This window comes from Heteronotia binoei, chromosome 16 (assembly GCF_032191835.1).
Source record: "Heteronotia binoei isolate CCM8104 ecotype False Entrance Well chromosome 16, APGP_CSIRO_Hbin_v1, whole genome shotgun sequence".
Lineage (NCBI taxonomy): Eukaryota > Metazoa > Chordata > Lepidosauria > Squamata > Gekkonidae > Heteronotia > Heteronotia binoei.
The window spans coordinates 32,398,111-32,415,345 of NC_083238.1; the positions used below are offsets into that span (position 1 = coordinate 32,398,111).

At 42.3% G+C, this 17,235-nt stretch overlaps 1 protein-coding gene across 2 annotated transcripts in view; it reads left to right on the plus strand.

Moving 5' to 3' along the window:
• The window catches only part of RAPGEF4 (Rap guanine nucleotide exchange factor 4), a 252,831-nt gene that overhangs the window by 181,038 nt on the left and 54,558 nt on the right, over positions 1-17,235 (plus strand). For both annotated transcript variants that reach the window (XM_060257080.1, XM_060257079.1), the window contains 4 exons: positions 9,376-9,460; positions 10,166-10,226; positions 10,903-10,979; positions 16,157-16,303. In XM_060257080.1, the coding sequence (XP_060113063.1) occupies positions 9,376-9,460; positions 10,166-10,226; positions 10,903-10,979; positions 16,157-16,303 (370 nt within the window). The remainder of the gene's footprint in view (positions 1-9,375; positions 9,461-10,165; positions 10,227-10,902; positions 10,980-16,156; positions 16,304-17,235) is intronic.

Genomic DNA, 17,235 nt, shown 5'->3' on the forward strand with positions numbered 1-17,235 from the left:
ACAGCAGAGCTACTGAGCCAAGCCTCTCTTCCTGAGGAAGGAAGGAAAGAGCCAGAGCTTCCTTTGCCCAGTTCCTTGGATCGCACGGGAGAGATACAAAGAAAGTACCTTTAAGACCAACGAGAGCTAATGTTTTAAGCGTGTTTTATTTAAAGCTTTTAAAAAATCTTTGTGTTTGTCTGTGCCCTTTATAAAGTTTATATCTCTGCTACCTAGCATTACATTTTATGACACACATGGCCTGGTCCGACAAGGTCTCATTTATGTCAGATCCGGCCCTCATAACACATGAGTTCAACACCCCTACTCTAGAGTCCAAAGTAGAGCAGCTCAGACACAGAATTGCCTTACCCTTCCATCTGCTGTTTGCGAGACCCAGGCTCATTTTGACTAGATTATTATTAAAATGTACAAGAGGTTTAGGGCACTGGCTGGAAGCTTGACTTGAAAAAAAGACACCCAATTTGCAATTCGGCACAGCTGCTGCCTTTGAGTTGTGACTCTCCCGAGGATGCAAAACTCACATAATTACTGTGAAAGAAATAATGCAATTTCCTCCACCCCCCCCCCCCAAAAAAAATTGCTGAAAAGATTACTTTGAGCATTTGATTGTATAATGAAGCTGTTGCTTTAAAAGGTGCTTTCTATTGTTTCGAATCTGAAACTCACTTGCAAAATGTGTCACTTGTTTTGACAGGCAACTTAAGAAATTCTCTATTTATTACATTAACTGCAACATTTTAACTGTCAAATGATGAAAGAATGTCTGTAGTTTTTTAAAAAACGGAATAAAGCTGCAAGAGGGAAAACTGGCAGACTCTTGTTACTATTGGGAAGAGGGGGTTTTGTTAAGGAAAAAACCCCACACGTTGTGATAAATGTTAAATTAGCTTCTTTTCTTCAGTGTAGCAAACAAGGCAGCCGGCTTCTAATGATGTATGCGGTAAGATGTATGCATCCATACTATGCTACTAGAAAAAATATTACTTGGGCAATTAAAAAAAACCAGTTCAAGACTGACAAGACCAATTGCATTAAAAAAATTTTTTTATCTGTACTTAGAGAATTTAGCTGTTATCATGAATGCTGTTTAGCTTCCACTGAAGCATAAACATTAAAAACATTATAAATCCAATACAGTCGAACCTGTGAAGTGTTTTAATAATCTGCTCTTGTTGCACAGCAAGGATATGGTTGCATTTTTTGCTTACCATATTGTTTGGTTATTTGAGGATTCTGAGAAGGATCTCAAGATCCAGACGCTTCACCGATAAAAACCATAGAGCAGGGGTCCCAACGTTTGTGCCTGTGCCCACTGACACTTTTTCTAGTGACCATCAAGTGTTTATAGAAAGTGAGCAGGGCCAAACGGGCTTTTATTTCTTTATTTCTTTCCATTTTTAAATCGCCCTTCACTGTAGGACAAGGCTCGGGATGGTGTACATCAAAATATTCATAAAAATACAATAAAGGGTTAAAATAACAAAGTAACAGGGGTGGAATTCTAGCAGGAGCTCCTTTGCATATTAGGCCACACAACCCTGATGTAGCCAATCCTCCAAGAGCTTACAAAAAAGAGTCTTGTAAGCTCTTGGAGGATTGGCTACATCAGGGGTGTGTGGCCTAATATGCAAAGGAGCTCCTGCTAGAATTCCACCCCTGAATAATAATATCAATTAGATGGCAGTCAAGCTGCCAGGTAAGTCACTGCCTTGCAGGGGGAGGAGGGGAGACAGGAGAGGCAAGAGAAGCAGGCGCGCCACCCAGATAGAAAACCATCACTGTCCTCAACCAAACACCTGGTGGAACATCTCTGTCTTGCAAGCCCTGTGGGATTGCATTAAGTCTCCACAGGGTGCGGATGTTACGCAGCAGAGAGCTCCACAAACCAGATGTCTCTCAGCCCAGGGACCTCCAGCAAGTTCTTAGCAGCAGAATGTAGTGCCCTTTGGGGGGGTATGCCAAGAGAAGGGGTCCTGAAGGTATGTGAGTCTCTGACCATATAGGGCCTTCAAGGTTAGTACCATAATCTTGAACCTGATCTGGTATTCCATTGGAAGCCAGTGCAGCCCTCAAAGGAGCAAAAGTTTGAGTAGTCAAAAGGGCATCTCATTTGGAGTTGATGAGGCAAAAAATCTAGTAAAATACTGCCCCCAAACATGAGCAGAGATACAAAAAGGTAATATACTTCCCTGGAATTAGATGATGGTAAGACCAATTGTCAAAGTTCCTTAGGCTTGTTCCTTTCAACAGCCATAATAAGAGAGCTCCAAGTTTTCCTTACAGCATCATGCTTTTTATTTCAAATAACAGCCCTATATTTAGATTTAAGTTGAAATGAATTATGAGTAACTTTGGGTTGTAATTCTTCCTATCAAACTTTCAGATTTTTTGTTATACCTCGTTTGATTGACTGCATTCTTTATTGAAGAAATAATTTTTCTTTTTTTTTTTGTAATATTCTATTTTATATGACTTTTCCATAAAGGCAGGTTTCAAAAACTTTAAAAGTTGGATTAATAACTCTAGGAGGCATTCAAGCCTTTCAAGTTTCAATATAAGGAAAGAAGGGTCCTAACCTCAAAAGAGTTTGGAATACTAGTTACTCTTTCTTTTGATAATGGGGAGTTGATCTTAATAAATCAGCCACTAATAGGGTTGCCAGGTCCGACTCAGGAAATATCTGGGGTGAGTGTAAGATACCGAAAATATCCAGGTGGATGTAAGATACCGAAAAGCTTGGTTCTGCAAACACTGGCACCTTTATCCCCATGAAGAAATAAGTGCAGTGCTGTATGACTTGGTGGGCTGTTTTTAACCATTAACCTATAGCAAGGCAGACATGGTTTGAAAGCTTATAGTATGCCTTTGCGAGAGCAGCTGCAGTAGTTACAACATGCTGATTTTTCAGCATTCCGCCACAGTAATGCCTGGAATTCTAAAACCAAGAATTTTAATTCTTTCATGTAGTTGACAGGCTATGTGCAGAGAGTGGTGCCATCTGATGAAAATTCACACCAAAAAAACTGAGTAATAGAAATCTTGATCCTGAAGAGTTGTAAGTTTATGACCAGTCAGTCTGCTGCTTTGACTTCTGCACCGTGTAAGCACTAAAAGATCTAGTTCAGTAGGATGTTTGCCTCCGGCTTGCAACCTACCTTCAATGTAGCTGCATTTTCTCTCTTTCATGGCACCTAATTCTCTCCCCTGGCAGGTTTTGCATTAAACACTCCATGTAAAGTCAGTACTGTAAAAATGTTTTAAAAGAATGTGGTTAGATGTTGAAATTAGTGACACAGAATTCCCTGTGGAAGGAATAGTTGTAACAGCTATGTCAAGGGGTGGGGCACGCTAAAAGAACAGGAGAAAGAGGAACTATGTGGCATCTAGGCAAGCAGAAAATGCCAGACTAACATCTGTATTGCTTATGTGGGGAAGAAATTCAGGTAGCAGCCCTGTGTTTTGAAGCATGAATGTAATTGTAAGTTAGTCGCTGAAATGGAAGGATGCTTTTTAAAGTGGGAAAGAAGGCCAAAACACTTATACATTTGCTTTCTTTGATTTTACTGTAATAGGCTTTTGCTTTTCTTATGTCCCGCTAGTAATGAGGTCTGTGAGTTGCAAATAGCTTCTGTAGCTGCCCTTTGGGCTTCTGCTTTCCTTGCTTCTGAGTAGCATAACTGCTTCCAAAGACCTTCACATAGACATCTTCATCACCTGCTGAAAACCGCAACACTAGGTTCATGGTTTCTTTGCTGAGGCAGGCAAAAATAAACCACCAAACTTGTTAGTCTGTTGCCTTGAGAATCTTATGGCGTTTGCAATAAGACAACAACACTTTCCATCATGCGTCTCTTGAAGTCAATGGGCTTGGAAGGGTTTAACTCTGTTTGGAATTGCAGCGTAAATGAAATTGCACTATATATCGAGAACAAAAACATTCCACTACTTCCAGCAATTCAAGCGGAACCAAATATAACCCCTGTAGCATAAGGGTAATTCCCCCATTCCTAGTTCTGCTAAGCAGCTACACAGGAAAGAGAAGGGGGACTACAATTTTGCATCCCATTAACAGCAATTTATTGGTCAGAAAATGCTGCAAGTTGCTTCCTCCTTTTCAGAGTTATGCAGGGAGAGGCACGGATAGAATCCATTAGTGTTGGCATGTCCAGGCCAAGGTCTGATTATTGCTATACACATAAATCATAAGGCAAGTGAGATATAATTTGAGGTGTACTTACTGGTGCAGTTAATCCTCTCCTTCCTTCCCCTCCCCCCAATCTATATTTTGTTACACTAGGAAGGATTGAGCTGTCTCCTGATACCAAATTAAATAAAATAGAGGAAATTGAATGTCAGGTTAAACCTTAAAATAAGGTTTATTTGATGTTGCTGGGCTTGAGTAAAGGTGTAATTGATAGAATTCAAAGGTCTTTTCTCTGACTGAAATTCTGAAATGTAAAATGCAATCTCCCAAACTTTTCTTCAGACCTAACAATGTTTGTTTCAGTGACTGTTGTGTTATCAGGTGTGAAGTTCCAACACTGGGTATGATACAAGATGGAATGGAACAAAAGTTGGATATTTTAAAGTCGTGTTGGGAAATTAGTAGCATTGTGATAGGCATGTTTTAGTTGAAAATGGCAACTAAATCCTTTTCTTTGTTCATTCATTTAAAACACATATACTTAGGGCTCCCAAGTTCCCAGGATCCCCCGGTTTGGTGGGCCCCAAGCCACTGGCAGGGAGGAGGCTGCCAGGGGGATCCCTACTCCCAAAAAAGCCCATCGCTGCATGGCATGATGATGTCATCCAGAAGTGATATATTATGCCGGGCATGTTGCGAGGGATGCTCTAGGAATTTGCTTGAAACTCTATGGTACCATAGAGTTCTCCCCCCAAGTTGCTACAGCGTCTCCACATGAAACCATAGAGTTTCAAGCAAATTCCTAGAGCATCCCACCCAATGTGCCTGGCACGATATGTCACTTTTGGGTGACGCCATCACACCATGTACAGGCAGAAAAAAGTGCCCCATTGGCAGCTGTGGGGAACTTGGCAACCCTACTTATACCCTACTTTATTTCCTGAAATTCAAGGTGGCTAGCAAAACAGCAAAAGCTGCAAGAACACGCACACACAAATTATAAGCCTCCAACAGAAAGTGGAAAATATAGTGAGATTCCTCACCCAATTTCCTACACATGGTTCTTCCTTTGCCAAATACTGTCGTCCTACTCGGTGCCCGTGACCTTTCTATGCTGCTTAGGTTCTCTGGAACATCACTGCAGACTGGGCCTAGCACATGGTTGGAGTTTCATGAAGCACATAAAGCAGTAGCAGTAAATATGGCTGACTGCTTGCTCTCTCCCCCTGGAATTCTTTTTTCTTCACAAACAGGAGTTCATCCACGTTTATTGTTCAAGCAGAATAGAACAGGCCGCTGAACAGAAAGAACAGCAGTGGCTGCTTGATTCTGAGGAGCAATTCCTTATTCTTGTCCACATAGCAGTAACAGAGAAACTTGAGTGTCTGTGACCTTGATGGACTACTCAAACGGTTGACGGTGTTTATTGATCATATAATTTCTCCTGAACTCCCTCTTCTTCCCCTAATGTGCAGCCTGGTTCTCTGTCTGCCTCCCATTTATTATCCCTGGCTGTAACAGGCCATTGCTCACCCGATGAGTGTGCTGCAGAAAGTAGGTCTTCACACAGCAGGACTCCTAGAAATCTACATCAGTGGGCACCACACTGGCTTGCAGAAGCTGTGAGGGCTAATATTATACCTCATGACACCTGGGAAAGCAGGAGAAGGGAACTCCTCCACAACTGATGGCTGCTTCTGATATGTGATATTTTCACTCGGGCTAAAGGAAAGCTCAAGAATGCATAAACGGAATTTGAAAATGCGTCATATATAACTGCAATATGCCTTCTTGGCTAATTCCTCGCCAGTTGCAACACACACAAAATTATTTGAGTAAACCTGCTTTGGTGATATACCATTTGTAAAGATTACAGGAGGGCACACACAAAAATAGAGATTCATTAAAGCTAAGCTGTCACTTGAAAGATACAGGTGTAGTATTTTTGACCTACAGGCTGTTATTCCCCAGCTCTACAAATGCAGCAGTTGCTTTTGCTATTATGACCAGCAATAAAAAGTGCTTCACTTTTGTAGGAAGCAGGGGGCCACTGCTAGACCTACAAACCCTGTTTTTACAAGATAGCAAAAAAAACTACAACAAGCCCAGCCAGCCGATTGCTCCTCCACTCTAGCAGAAGACACACTGCCGTAACCTCCTCCTCCCCAAAAACACAATATTGTATAGTGGTTAAAAAGGTAAGACTCAGACCAGGGAGATCTGAGCCTGAATCAACACTTCATCATGAAACTCAGTAGGAACTATGCAAAGGGCTGACCTTGAAGACAACTTAGAAGTTTCATTTGATTTCCAAAGTGCTCCATCAAAATACCAAGGTACCATTTTTTTGCCATATACCAATTTATTCCAGCCTGTTTGGTGGTGGAAAGTGCCATCAAGTCACAGTTGATTTATGGAGACCCCATGGGGTTTTCAAGGCAAGAGGCATTCAGGGGTGGTTTACCATTGCTTGCCTTTGAGTCGTAACCCTGGTATTCCTTGGAGGTTGCCCATCCAAATACTAGCCAGGACTGATGTTGTTGAGGTCCCAAGCTCTGATGAGATTGGGCTAGCCTGGGCTATCCAGGTAGGGTCCAACCTATTTAAAGGAGCAAATCGGGGTGGGTGGGTTCTGGAAAAAGAGATGTCGGACCTCTCAAGAGGGAAATGAAAGAGAAATGCATGGGTGCCCCTCATGAACTTTTAATTTTTTTTGGAGAGTTTTGTTTCAACGAAGAGGTCCTGGAACGCAGTTTTGCTGCATTCTCCCAGGAAAAAAAAATGCTTGCTGTTTACTCACAAGTATTTACTGTCACTGCAGAAAACAGTTTCCAGATGTTAAGATCCAAAACAGAATTTTTTCAGCTTTTCAGAGGTGAGGATTTTAGGCCAGATATTACTCCAATAAATTAACTCTTTGTTCCCCAGGGGTTTTTCCAGTTAAAAGCTATAGAAACATTAAAATTACAAACTGTGAGATTCAAGTTTCTAGTTCCAGAAAAAATTAGGGAATCTGTTATAGACCATTGTTTGTTTGTGTTTCTTTATCGATCATACGGCCGATTACACACAGGAAGCATATAGTAATATAAAATATGTAATTAAGTTGATACAATAGGTATGCAGACCAGCTGAGTAATCCCCCTAAATACTAATACATAAATTTTCAATCCACTCAGCCACAACTGGGGAGAATTCAAAGAGCTCTGTCATGTCTCCCTAGAAAGCACAAAGCTCACATTCCTGTGACAGGTAGAAAATAGCTATAGACCAAAGTACTCTTGAAGGGGGAAAGTAGATTTTTTGGCAGATTTATAAGATAAAGTCAGTTTGTATTTAGCGTGATCTCTCCACGGCTGCTTATATTTAATAAGAATTTCTATCTCACTTCTTTTGGGCAGAGATAAAATACTTCAACTGCTGAGTGAAAAGGTGGTCAGGTAGCACAACAAACCTCTCTCTGTCTCTCTCTCATTTTATCTTATACTAAACAGTTTAATGAAAAACTAAACAGTTTAATATTTCTTAAACTAAACAGTTTAATATAATATAAACATATGCACATAAACAGGAAGGAGGGTGCCTGAGGGAACAGCAAACAAAGCGGAAAAATCTTCAACAGTTGGTAGAAGACAGTGATCAAAAGGGACAAACAAATCTCCCGATTCTATAATTTTAGTGTCATGATTCTCATGGATGTTTCTATCATGAGCATAACTTCCTAGCAATGCTGAGGGCAATTTGGGTGCATGGTGTGTTTTTAGTTTTCCTGACTGCAGTTCCTTGTATTGTTAACATTAATAAGAGGGTGGAGGTGTACCCCCAGGAAGAGGAACTGGGGCTGTAAAATTCTCCACTGAACAAATAATTACTATTCAGCCTTCAGCTTCTTTTATACATCTCCCCACATTTAAAGATTCTGAACCAGTATTGGCCCTGAGAGAATGGTCACGTTCAGCTGGGTGGAGCTGAGATAAATGGGGAAGAAGGGAGTCCTTAGCAGATGATCCCATTTCAGTTTCACCTTCACCAGGTCCTATAATAAGGAGATAGAGCTCTGGCTGGAGGGCTGCTGCTAAGGCAGGGGGGTCCATGGCTTGCTGTCACCTCCATTTCCATGGCAAGTATAATATGAGGCCATATACCTACTGTGGTACGATGCTCACTGGGTGTTTGTGAGGCAGTCACCACTCTCAGCCTAACCTTCTTTACTGGGCTGTTGTTGGAATATCGTGGCAAATGGACAGCTACATATACTTCCTTGGAGGAAAAGTACATTGAAATTGTGATTTTTGCCAGGCGAAATCTCTAATTCTCTTTCACTTAAACGCACCAGGAAAACAAAACAAAAAAAAGTGGATAAAATACTTCAGTCAGAAGTCTAGTTTTACTAGAGATCTGTCTTCCTTAGTAGGAACTATGACAAATAACCAGGGTCACAGCAGAACACTCTGGTGTCTCCACCCCTACCCATTATTTAAAAGTATATGGGGGAGCTGATAGTCTTCCCCTTTCTTATTAATAAGCATTTATGAAAGTTGTTATTAGGTTGTTGACTCTAGATGAATAGTAGTTTTTGTAATGCTTCCATTGATAAACTTTATCTAGGATGGCTCTTGTTATTACTGAATGGCGAGCTGTTGGGGTTTTGTCATTATTTTAGCACTAGGTTGACAAAGAACACACATTCTGGTCTTCGCTCCTTGCCACTGGCTGTTAATGGTAGTTTTCAAAAGGGATCATGTGGCCATAGAAATTGGGTAGGATTGCCCAGTCAATGATATGTCATTACAGACATGGTTGTAAATCAGGCAGACCAGCTCTTGGGACTAGTTGTCGTGGCTGATACACTTTGGATTTTAACATCAAATACCTTGTTTTATTTATTAATCAAATATTTGTCCTACCTTTCCTCACGGCTCAGTGAGGGTGAAATCAAATGTGAGAGTATGAATAAGACCAATGAGAGTTCACTAATAGTTTCAGTTGCAGATGTGAATCATGCAGAAAACGTACCCAGAAGGTAAACTGTGGTGAGTTTGTACTGGAATATAAGCGGGTTATCCCAGCCCATAAAAATCAGAAAAGGGAAACATAAGAGGTGTAAAAAAACCCAACAGTCAGCAGATGTGCTCTGTCATCTGTCTGAACTATTTATTATTTCAATGTATATTTATGTTGGGTCTGTTTGTTCAATGTATGAGAGTCTGTGTGTGCTTGCTTAACAGGCCAGGCCAGAGAACTGTTGATGACCTAGAAATTATATATGAAGAACTTCTTCACATTAAGGCTTTATCTCATCTTTCTACCACAGTGAGTCTTTTACATTTAATACTGTTTGTGGTAAGTTAGGAGAGCTGGGACTGGTTTATATTTTCTTCCACGTGGACGCAAAAGGGGGTGGTGATGCCGATGGGCACCATGCATGGCCTTCACTCAACAACACCCTCTGCTAATCATATGGGACCCTTTATCTACAGCTGCTGTTCACTGGTCCTCTGCCTTTGTCCCATTCCTAAAAGACTGAGTGGATGCATGGTGTCCTCAGTATCCTCCAATCTATTCAGTCAGGGGGAAACTGATACTGCTGCTAAAAAGCTGAAATCCTCTATTCCTTCTGTCTCCTTTTTCAATCCACAATTAATATAATAGCGAATATACTGTTTTCTCTTTGGAACTTATGACACTGACTTATACCAGATCAGGCTGCCTTGCACAGAATTGTCTAAGTTGACTGGCAGCAGCTCTCTAGGGTCTTTCTCAACACCTGTTCCCTGAGGCCCTTGAACTGAAGAAGCCAAGAATTGGCATCTTTTGCAGGTATAGTAATGTGCTCTACTATTGAGCTGTGGTCTCTCTTTCATGGCTGGTTTTAGGGCAAGCAGGAATGCCTCTGAATTTGCTTCTCTTCTTTGGAATTGTATTTCTGATGCTGCCTTGCTCTTTTACTTGGATGACTTTACACAAGTCAAATTGGAATAAAAGTTCTAAAAACTTTTTTTTTAATCTTGCTTTTAGGTGAAACGGGAACTCTCAGGTGTGCTAGTATTTGAGTCACATCCTAAAGCAGGAACTGTCTGTAAGTGAAATTAATTTTATGAATTTCAGTCGTGTGTACTGTTGAGCAAATGATTTTTTTTTTAATTAGAATTGAAAATTCAGAACCTGGTTGCAGAAAACACAGGCTCCCAGCCCTATGGCTAAGGGGACCATTTGTGCCTAGATTGGGGAGGGGAGGCAAGGATGACTTTTGGGGGGGTGGGCTTGGCTTCACTGTAAGTCAGGTAGGTATCAGGTGGCTTCCTGTAAACCTGCCTCCATAGAGCTGGCCCAATTCAGGGGGTGGGGAGGGGGATCTGGAGCCTCAGATCGATCTACCTACCTACCTGTCTGTCTGTCTGTCTTGAAAAAATTGGACTTCAGATAGCAGAACTGGAGTTTCCAATTCTTAATGTGAAGTTTATTTGAACCATATTTATTTGGATGTCCCTAGTAGCAGTTACATCCAAATAGCTATGCTTAGGATTACAGCCCTAGAAGTGACACAGTTTCTGTAACCATAAATCTTGAAAAGATATGCTGTAAAATTTCAGAATAAAATGCCTGTTTTCCCCTTGAACCTTTTATTGAAAAACCAGCAAAAACTGTTATTGTGAAGTTTATATGATAGGCTATGAAAATCAATTTATTTTCAAATTATGCCTTGTAAGAAAGACTGGACCATCAAAAAAAAATATTTTCTCCCTCTCTTTTAGTATTTAATCAAGGAGAAGAAGGAACTTCTTGGTACATTATTCTGAAGGGATCAGTAAACGTTGTAATTTATGGCAAGGTATTATCTTTTACATTTTTTCGTGTGTTATTTCTGAAGTTTAAGGATTGGCACAGGAATAATCTTTTAATGAGAGCATATTTGAAATAAGAATGTTAGATGTTAATTTCAATAAGGTCAGATCATTTCAGTTTAACAGTGTCCTTTTCATCTCAGGTGACGGAGTTTGGATTCAAATTCATGATTGTCTCAAATTCATAATTGTTCCCACATAATAAGGGATTTCTTTTAATTTTAAGTTTTCCTAGCACATCGGCTTGACAGCCCCTGTACCCAAACACTGATCATTTTAGTTACAGCAGTAATTCACACACAACAGATCTGAAGTGGAAAATGTGTTAGTTAAACCCCTCCTTTGGAGATCTGATAACTTCTTCCCACTACTCAACATTTTGACACTGATTTTATTACAACTGAGCCTGATATCTTGATAGGTGACTTGATAGGTGAGCGATCATTCTTATTCACCCTTTAATATACTGTAGTCCTCATACATTAAACCTTGAAACACCATCGTACTTGTCATACTAGTTGCTTGTTATACTTGGTATGCAAACCTAGTTTGGGGCTGAGCCTAAAATATCGAGTGGTTATAAAGTGTTCACAGGCTTTTAACAGTGATGGTTGCATCACTGTGGAGATAGTTTTAAAAATATCCACTATACCAAAAGATAGGAGGGAGACATACGCAGAACATTCATAAATGCACATGAGGTAGTGTTTTATTACTGTCTCGGTATGGTGCTTGCTTTGGCAGCACATATACTCAAATTACTCTGTGAACCATTGCTAGTACAAATGCTGGTACAAACAACTGGGCTAACTGAAATCCTAAATGGGGTTATGCTCTTTTAAGTCCATTTACTTCAATGGATTTAGAAAGTGTATAACTCTGCATAGGTTATAGCGTTAGGGTGCAATCACACAAAAGATTTGGCCCGACCTAGCCATGCCTCCCATCTGGATTAAAAAGGCTTGATCACATGCATACGTGTGGCTTCCAAGTCACACACACTCCAAACCTGCCTCCTATTCAGATCAAATAGCCACCGGGATTTTCCTTGTAGCTTTCCCCTGAGTCGCATCTAGGTTGCACATTCGGTTGCCGTCTGATCACCCCAGCCAAAGAGCACTTGTGCTATTCCGGAGCCCCAGTAGCTAGGCTAGCTCTTTATAACAGCTGTGTCCGGATGTGATCAACTCGCACAAACACACTTGCAGAACTTTTACAAACTTTATTGACATCCCAAGGCATTTTACAGAGTATTCACTGTGCCCTGCTGTCAGGTGGGACATGCATGCTGAAATGGCTCTTACAAATGATGAATGCGAGGTGAAAAGACAGACATGTCCCCCTGGGTCCCCATGTTGAACTAGTAGCTAACAAAGGACTGTAAAACAGACAGGAAAAGGACAATAAAACTTCCACAATTAGCCAATTAGAGGGGGGGGACTATATGATCCCACCTGACCTACAGCACCTAAAGAACTACAAAACCCATAACCCCATGCATTTAAAGGTACAGCATTTCCTTCTTCTTACTGAATTATCTCTCTGCTGCGTTACGCGGGCAGAATACTTCCCGTCTGGAATACTATGGATTCCACTATCCACATGCAATACTAAATGGAGTTATTATACTTGGTCATACGTACATAACATGCTACACTACTGATTATCTAGGTGAACTTTTAAGGCATGCAAAACTGAGTTCCATTCTTCACAGTCTTCTTTGGTGCAGAGCAGCACCACATCAGCGATTGGCCTGGTGAAAGTCTTTGTTGACCAAGGTCGATCTCTTGCGCCTTCTCGTGCGGCAACTCGGACCTGATTTTGCGAACCAGTCCATCTGTGCTGGGCAGGATCTGCTCAACCAGTCCCATGGGCCATGAGTTTCTTGGAGCATCTCTGTCCTTCAGCAGTATGACGATTTCTTCCTTGAGGTTGGGCTTGACCTTCTGTCACTTGCGTCGGGCTTGGAGCGTTGGCAGATACTCCTGCTTCCACCGTTTCCAAAAGGTGTTTGCTAGGAGTTGAACTCACCTCCATTGGCTTCTGTGAAGATCTTTGATGGTGAAGTCCCCTTGAGGTGCTGACCAGCTTCTGGTTTTTTGAGTCAGCAAAGTGGCTGGGGTTAAGATGGTTGGATTCTCGGGATCTGTAGATACTGGAACCAGTGGTCTGGCATTCACGATGGCAGTTGCCTCTGGTAAAAAGGTAGTTAAGGTTTCATGTGTGAGGGAAGGCGCTCCCATCAACATGGAATCCAAGATTCTGCATGTGATGCCTGTCATACGCTCCCATGCTCCTTTCATGTGGGATGCGTGGGGAGGGTTGAACTTCCACACACAGTTCTGTTCGGCTAGGAAGCTCCTGAGTACTGGATCAATGTCACCATCTCTGTTGATCCCTAGCTCTTGGGAGGCTCCCATAAAATTTGTGCCGCAGTCTGACCTGAGTAGCTTGATAGGCCCACGAATGGCCAGGAATCTTCTAAGAGCGTTTATGAAACTGGAAGTGTCTATAGACTCTATCACTTCGACGTGAACTGCTCGGATGCTCAAACACGTGAAGAGCACTGCCCACCGTTTGCTGTTGGCTTGCCCTCCCCTTGTTCTATGCGTTACCCCACTGTCCAAGGCTCAAAGACGTCAAGGCCTACGTTAGTGAATGGCGGCTCAGGGCAGAGCCTGTCAGGAGGTAGGTTTGCCATTTTCTGTTGCTGATGCTGCCCCTTGAGTTTACAACAGTGGCCGCATCTTTGGATCATGGCAGTGACACATCCTTTGGAGCTGATCACCCACAAGCCTGCTGCTCTGATAGCTCCTTCTGTAAAGTGGTGACCTTGGTGGTGAACTTGTTCATGATGGTGGTACACCAGCAGGGTGGTGATGTGTTGTCAAGCTGGGAGGATGAGTGGGTTCTTCACGTCGGGGGCTATGTCTGGCAAGTTCAGGCGTCCTCCTACTCTGAGCAGCCCATTGGCATCGAGGTAAGGGCTTAGTCGTAGGAGGGAACTGGAACTCGGTACCTGCTTCCTTCTCTCAGGTGTTTGATTTCCTCAGGGTAGGAATTTCGTTGCACACTACGCACTATCAGCGCCTCTTCTTTCTTTCGTTCCTCCTTAGATCCTGGCTTGCCTTTTAAGTGGCGGGCGAAACGCATAAGATGCGCTACGCCTCGAACCAGTGCTGATTAGTGTTCCCTCTAAGCTGAGTTAGTGTGTGCTGGCTCACAGATTTTTAGCCTGCAGCTCACACATTTTTGTTTTAGCTCAGGAAGGATGACCCCAGAGCACACTAATTTATGTAGTAGCTCACAACTTTAGTGCCAGTAACTCACAATTTTAATGCCAGTAGCTCACAAAGTAAAATTTTTGCTCATTCGACTTAGAGGAAACATTGGTGCTGACCACTGAGAAAAGCGTTCGAAGCGCTGTGCTCCCAGGTGGCTCTCTACCTTGACATTTGTTGCTCTGCAGATGACTTGCGGTCGAACCTCGGTGTCTTGGTCTAGGGCCAGGAGCTCATAACGTTCCTTTTCATCTGCTAAGGAACTGTCTGTGCATAAGAGGAACTCTGGTCCCTTCAACCACGTTGACTCGGCCAGCTGCAAGGCCGGAACAGCGCGAGATGCATGGTCCGCTGGATTCTGGTCTGTGGGAACATGTCACCACTGGTCGGGGCGCGAGGATCATCTGATGCATTCTACTCTATTGCTCACATACACGTAGAATCTGCGGTTCTGATTGTGTATGTAGCCCAGCACCACTTTGCTGTCGGTGTAGAAGGTGGTGTTCTCAATCCCTAAGTCCATCTCTCAGCATATTAAGTCTGCCAGCTCCACAGCTAACACCGCTCCGGAAAGCTCTGGCCTTGGAATGGTGTGCTCTGGTTGTGGTGCTAGTTTGGCCTTGCCCGTGACGAACCCTACGTGGGGGTGACCCTCCCCACCATCGACCCTGATGTATGCTACTGCCGCAATGGCCTTGGTTGATGCATCTGAGAAAACGTGTAATTCTCTTCGGGGAGCGATGGCGGGTGAGATCAGGACGTAGGTGCGGGGTATGTGCACCTCTTGTAAATAGGCGAGGGAGCTCCTCCATTCTTCCCAACCTTTCTTCTGGTCAGACACATCCCCCTGGGTCCCCATGTTGAACTAGTAGCTAACAAAGGATTGTAAAACAGACAGGAAAAGAACAATAAAACTTCCACAATTAGTGGGGACTATATGATCCCATCTGACCTACAGCACCTAAAGAACTACAAAACCCATAACCCTATGCATTTAAAGGTACAGGATTTCCTCCTTCTTACTGAATTAACTCTCTGCTGCGTTACGCAGGCAGAACACGTGCACTTCTCTGCTCATGGTGGGTCCGTGGTTGAGGCACACTAGCAGCATGAATGGCCAGCCACAGACCGCTATCGTGATCCTGCTTCTTCAACAGCGGCTGTCTGATCACCCAGAAATGGACCAAACTCAAATGGCTTTTTGGGAGATGAGATAATATTGCACCAATTTCCCAGTGTGATCACTCTCCTAGTTGCTGCTTCTTAAGGGAAACGATATATTTGTTGTGTCTGGAACTGCTGTTTTCAGCTCTGAGCATAACATGTTTTTTGTTTACCTTTACTGGGAGAAAGTGAGCAGTTCCTAAGTCCTATCACAAATTGAGGCATGTTCAAACATATTCCTTGCACATAAATGCACATGAGGTAGTGTTTTATGACTGTCCTGGTATGGTGCTTGCTTCAGCAGCACATATACTAAAATTGAAATGATAACAAAGAAGATTAGCATCATCGTATGATCTATATATCAGAGGTTGACAGTCTGTTGTTTAAGAAACCTGGTTTTTTTTAAAAAAAAATTGACTTAAAAAAACCAATAACTAAATAAAAACTTGGCACCAACTGTGGAGCCAGAAGTCTGTCTCTCTCTGAATAAAACTTCAAACAATAAACCCCATTCTTCTTCTGCCCTTGCTTTTCTTTAGTATTAGTAATAACCAGCTGCCGTGTATTGTTATCTAGTCATTATTTTGGCTGTTGAATTCCCGCCAGATGCATTTGTTGTGGTTATTTGGCTTGGAAAGCCAGTGTTTGCACATGGAGTGTCAATGGAACAAACTCTAAATTATGGCTTCTCTGTATAAATGTTTTGTTGTTTTTAGGGTGTGGTATGTACCCTACATGAAGGCGATGATTTCGGCAAGTTAGCATTAGTAAATGATGCTCCGAGAGCAGCTTCCATTGTTCTTCGAGAAGATAACTGCCATTTCTTGAGGGTAGACAAGGAAGATTTTAACAGAATACTCAGGGTAAGTAAAGAAAACACCAATTCATTTGCCCTTCTTAATAGTTCACCCTTAAGTACTTGCAAACAATGGTTTATCTCTCAGTTATTTGTATATCCGAGATTCCTTCATTATTATGTAGATAAGTAAAGTTGTGACATGTAGAAACTACTTCACTGCCGATGTAAACAAGATGTGAAGTGATGCCAACTTTCTGGGACAACCGCTGAATGTACCTCTACAAAAACATAAGGTTGGATCCAGGCTTAATGGCAATTCCCATTGATTCCCCTATACCATTGCTGATCCCCCTGTCATTCTTTTGGGTCCCCCAAGAACAACATTTTATGGAGATCAGTGAGACCATGGAGTACTCTCTCGGCCCAAAAATGTTTCTCCACAAAACATGACTTTTAGACAAACGTAGCAGCCCAAAATAGCCCCCTCCCCCAAACCTGTACTTGGAAATGCTAGATCCAACACCATGCATACGGTCTGCTGATGTTACAGCTGCTGTGGTACTGATTCAGCTTTTATCAAACACAAATCCAAGCATTTATCATGCATCTCTTGCCGGGAATCATAATGTGCTTACAAGCTGGGTGGGGAGGGAACCAGTTGCTGGACCAAGAGAGTAGAAAATGGATGCATCATTTGGAACTGTGAAAAGACTGATCTGGAAAAGTGAGTTTCATTTCCCACTAATTAGACAGTTATATATAAATGCAGGTTTGATGCAGGAAGCGGTATCGGTAGAAAAATGAAGCAGAAATGTCTGGTTGGCCTCCTTACATCTCCTTGAGGGTCAGGAATACAGCATCTTGTCTCTGTACACAGAGTTACAGCTTGTGGCTGTGACCAGTGTTCCCTCTAAGCTGAGTGAGTGTGAGCTAGCTCACAGTTTTTTAGCCTCCAGCTCACACATTTTTTTCTTAGCTCAGGAAAAATGGCCCCAG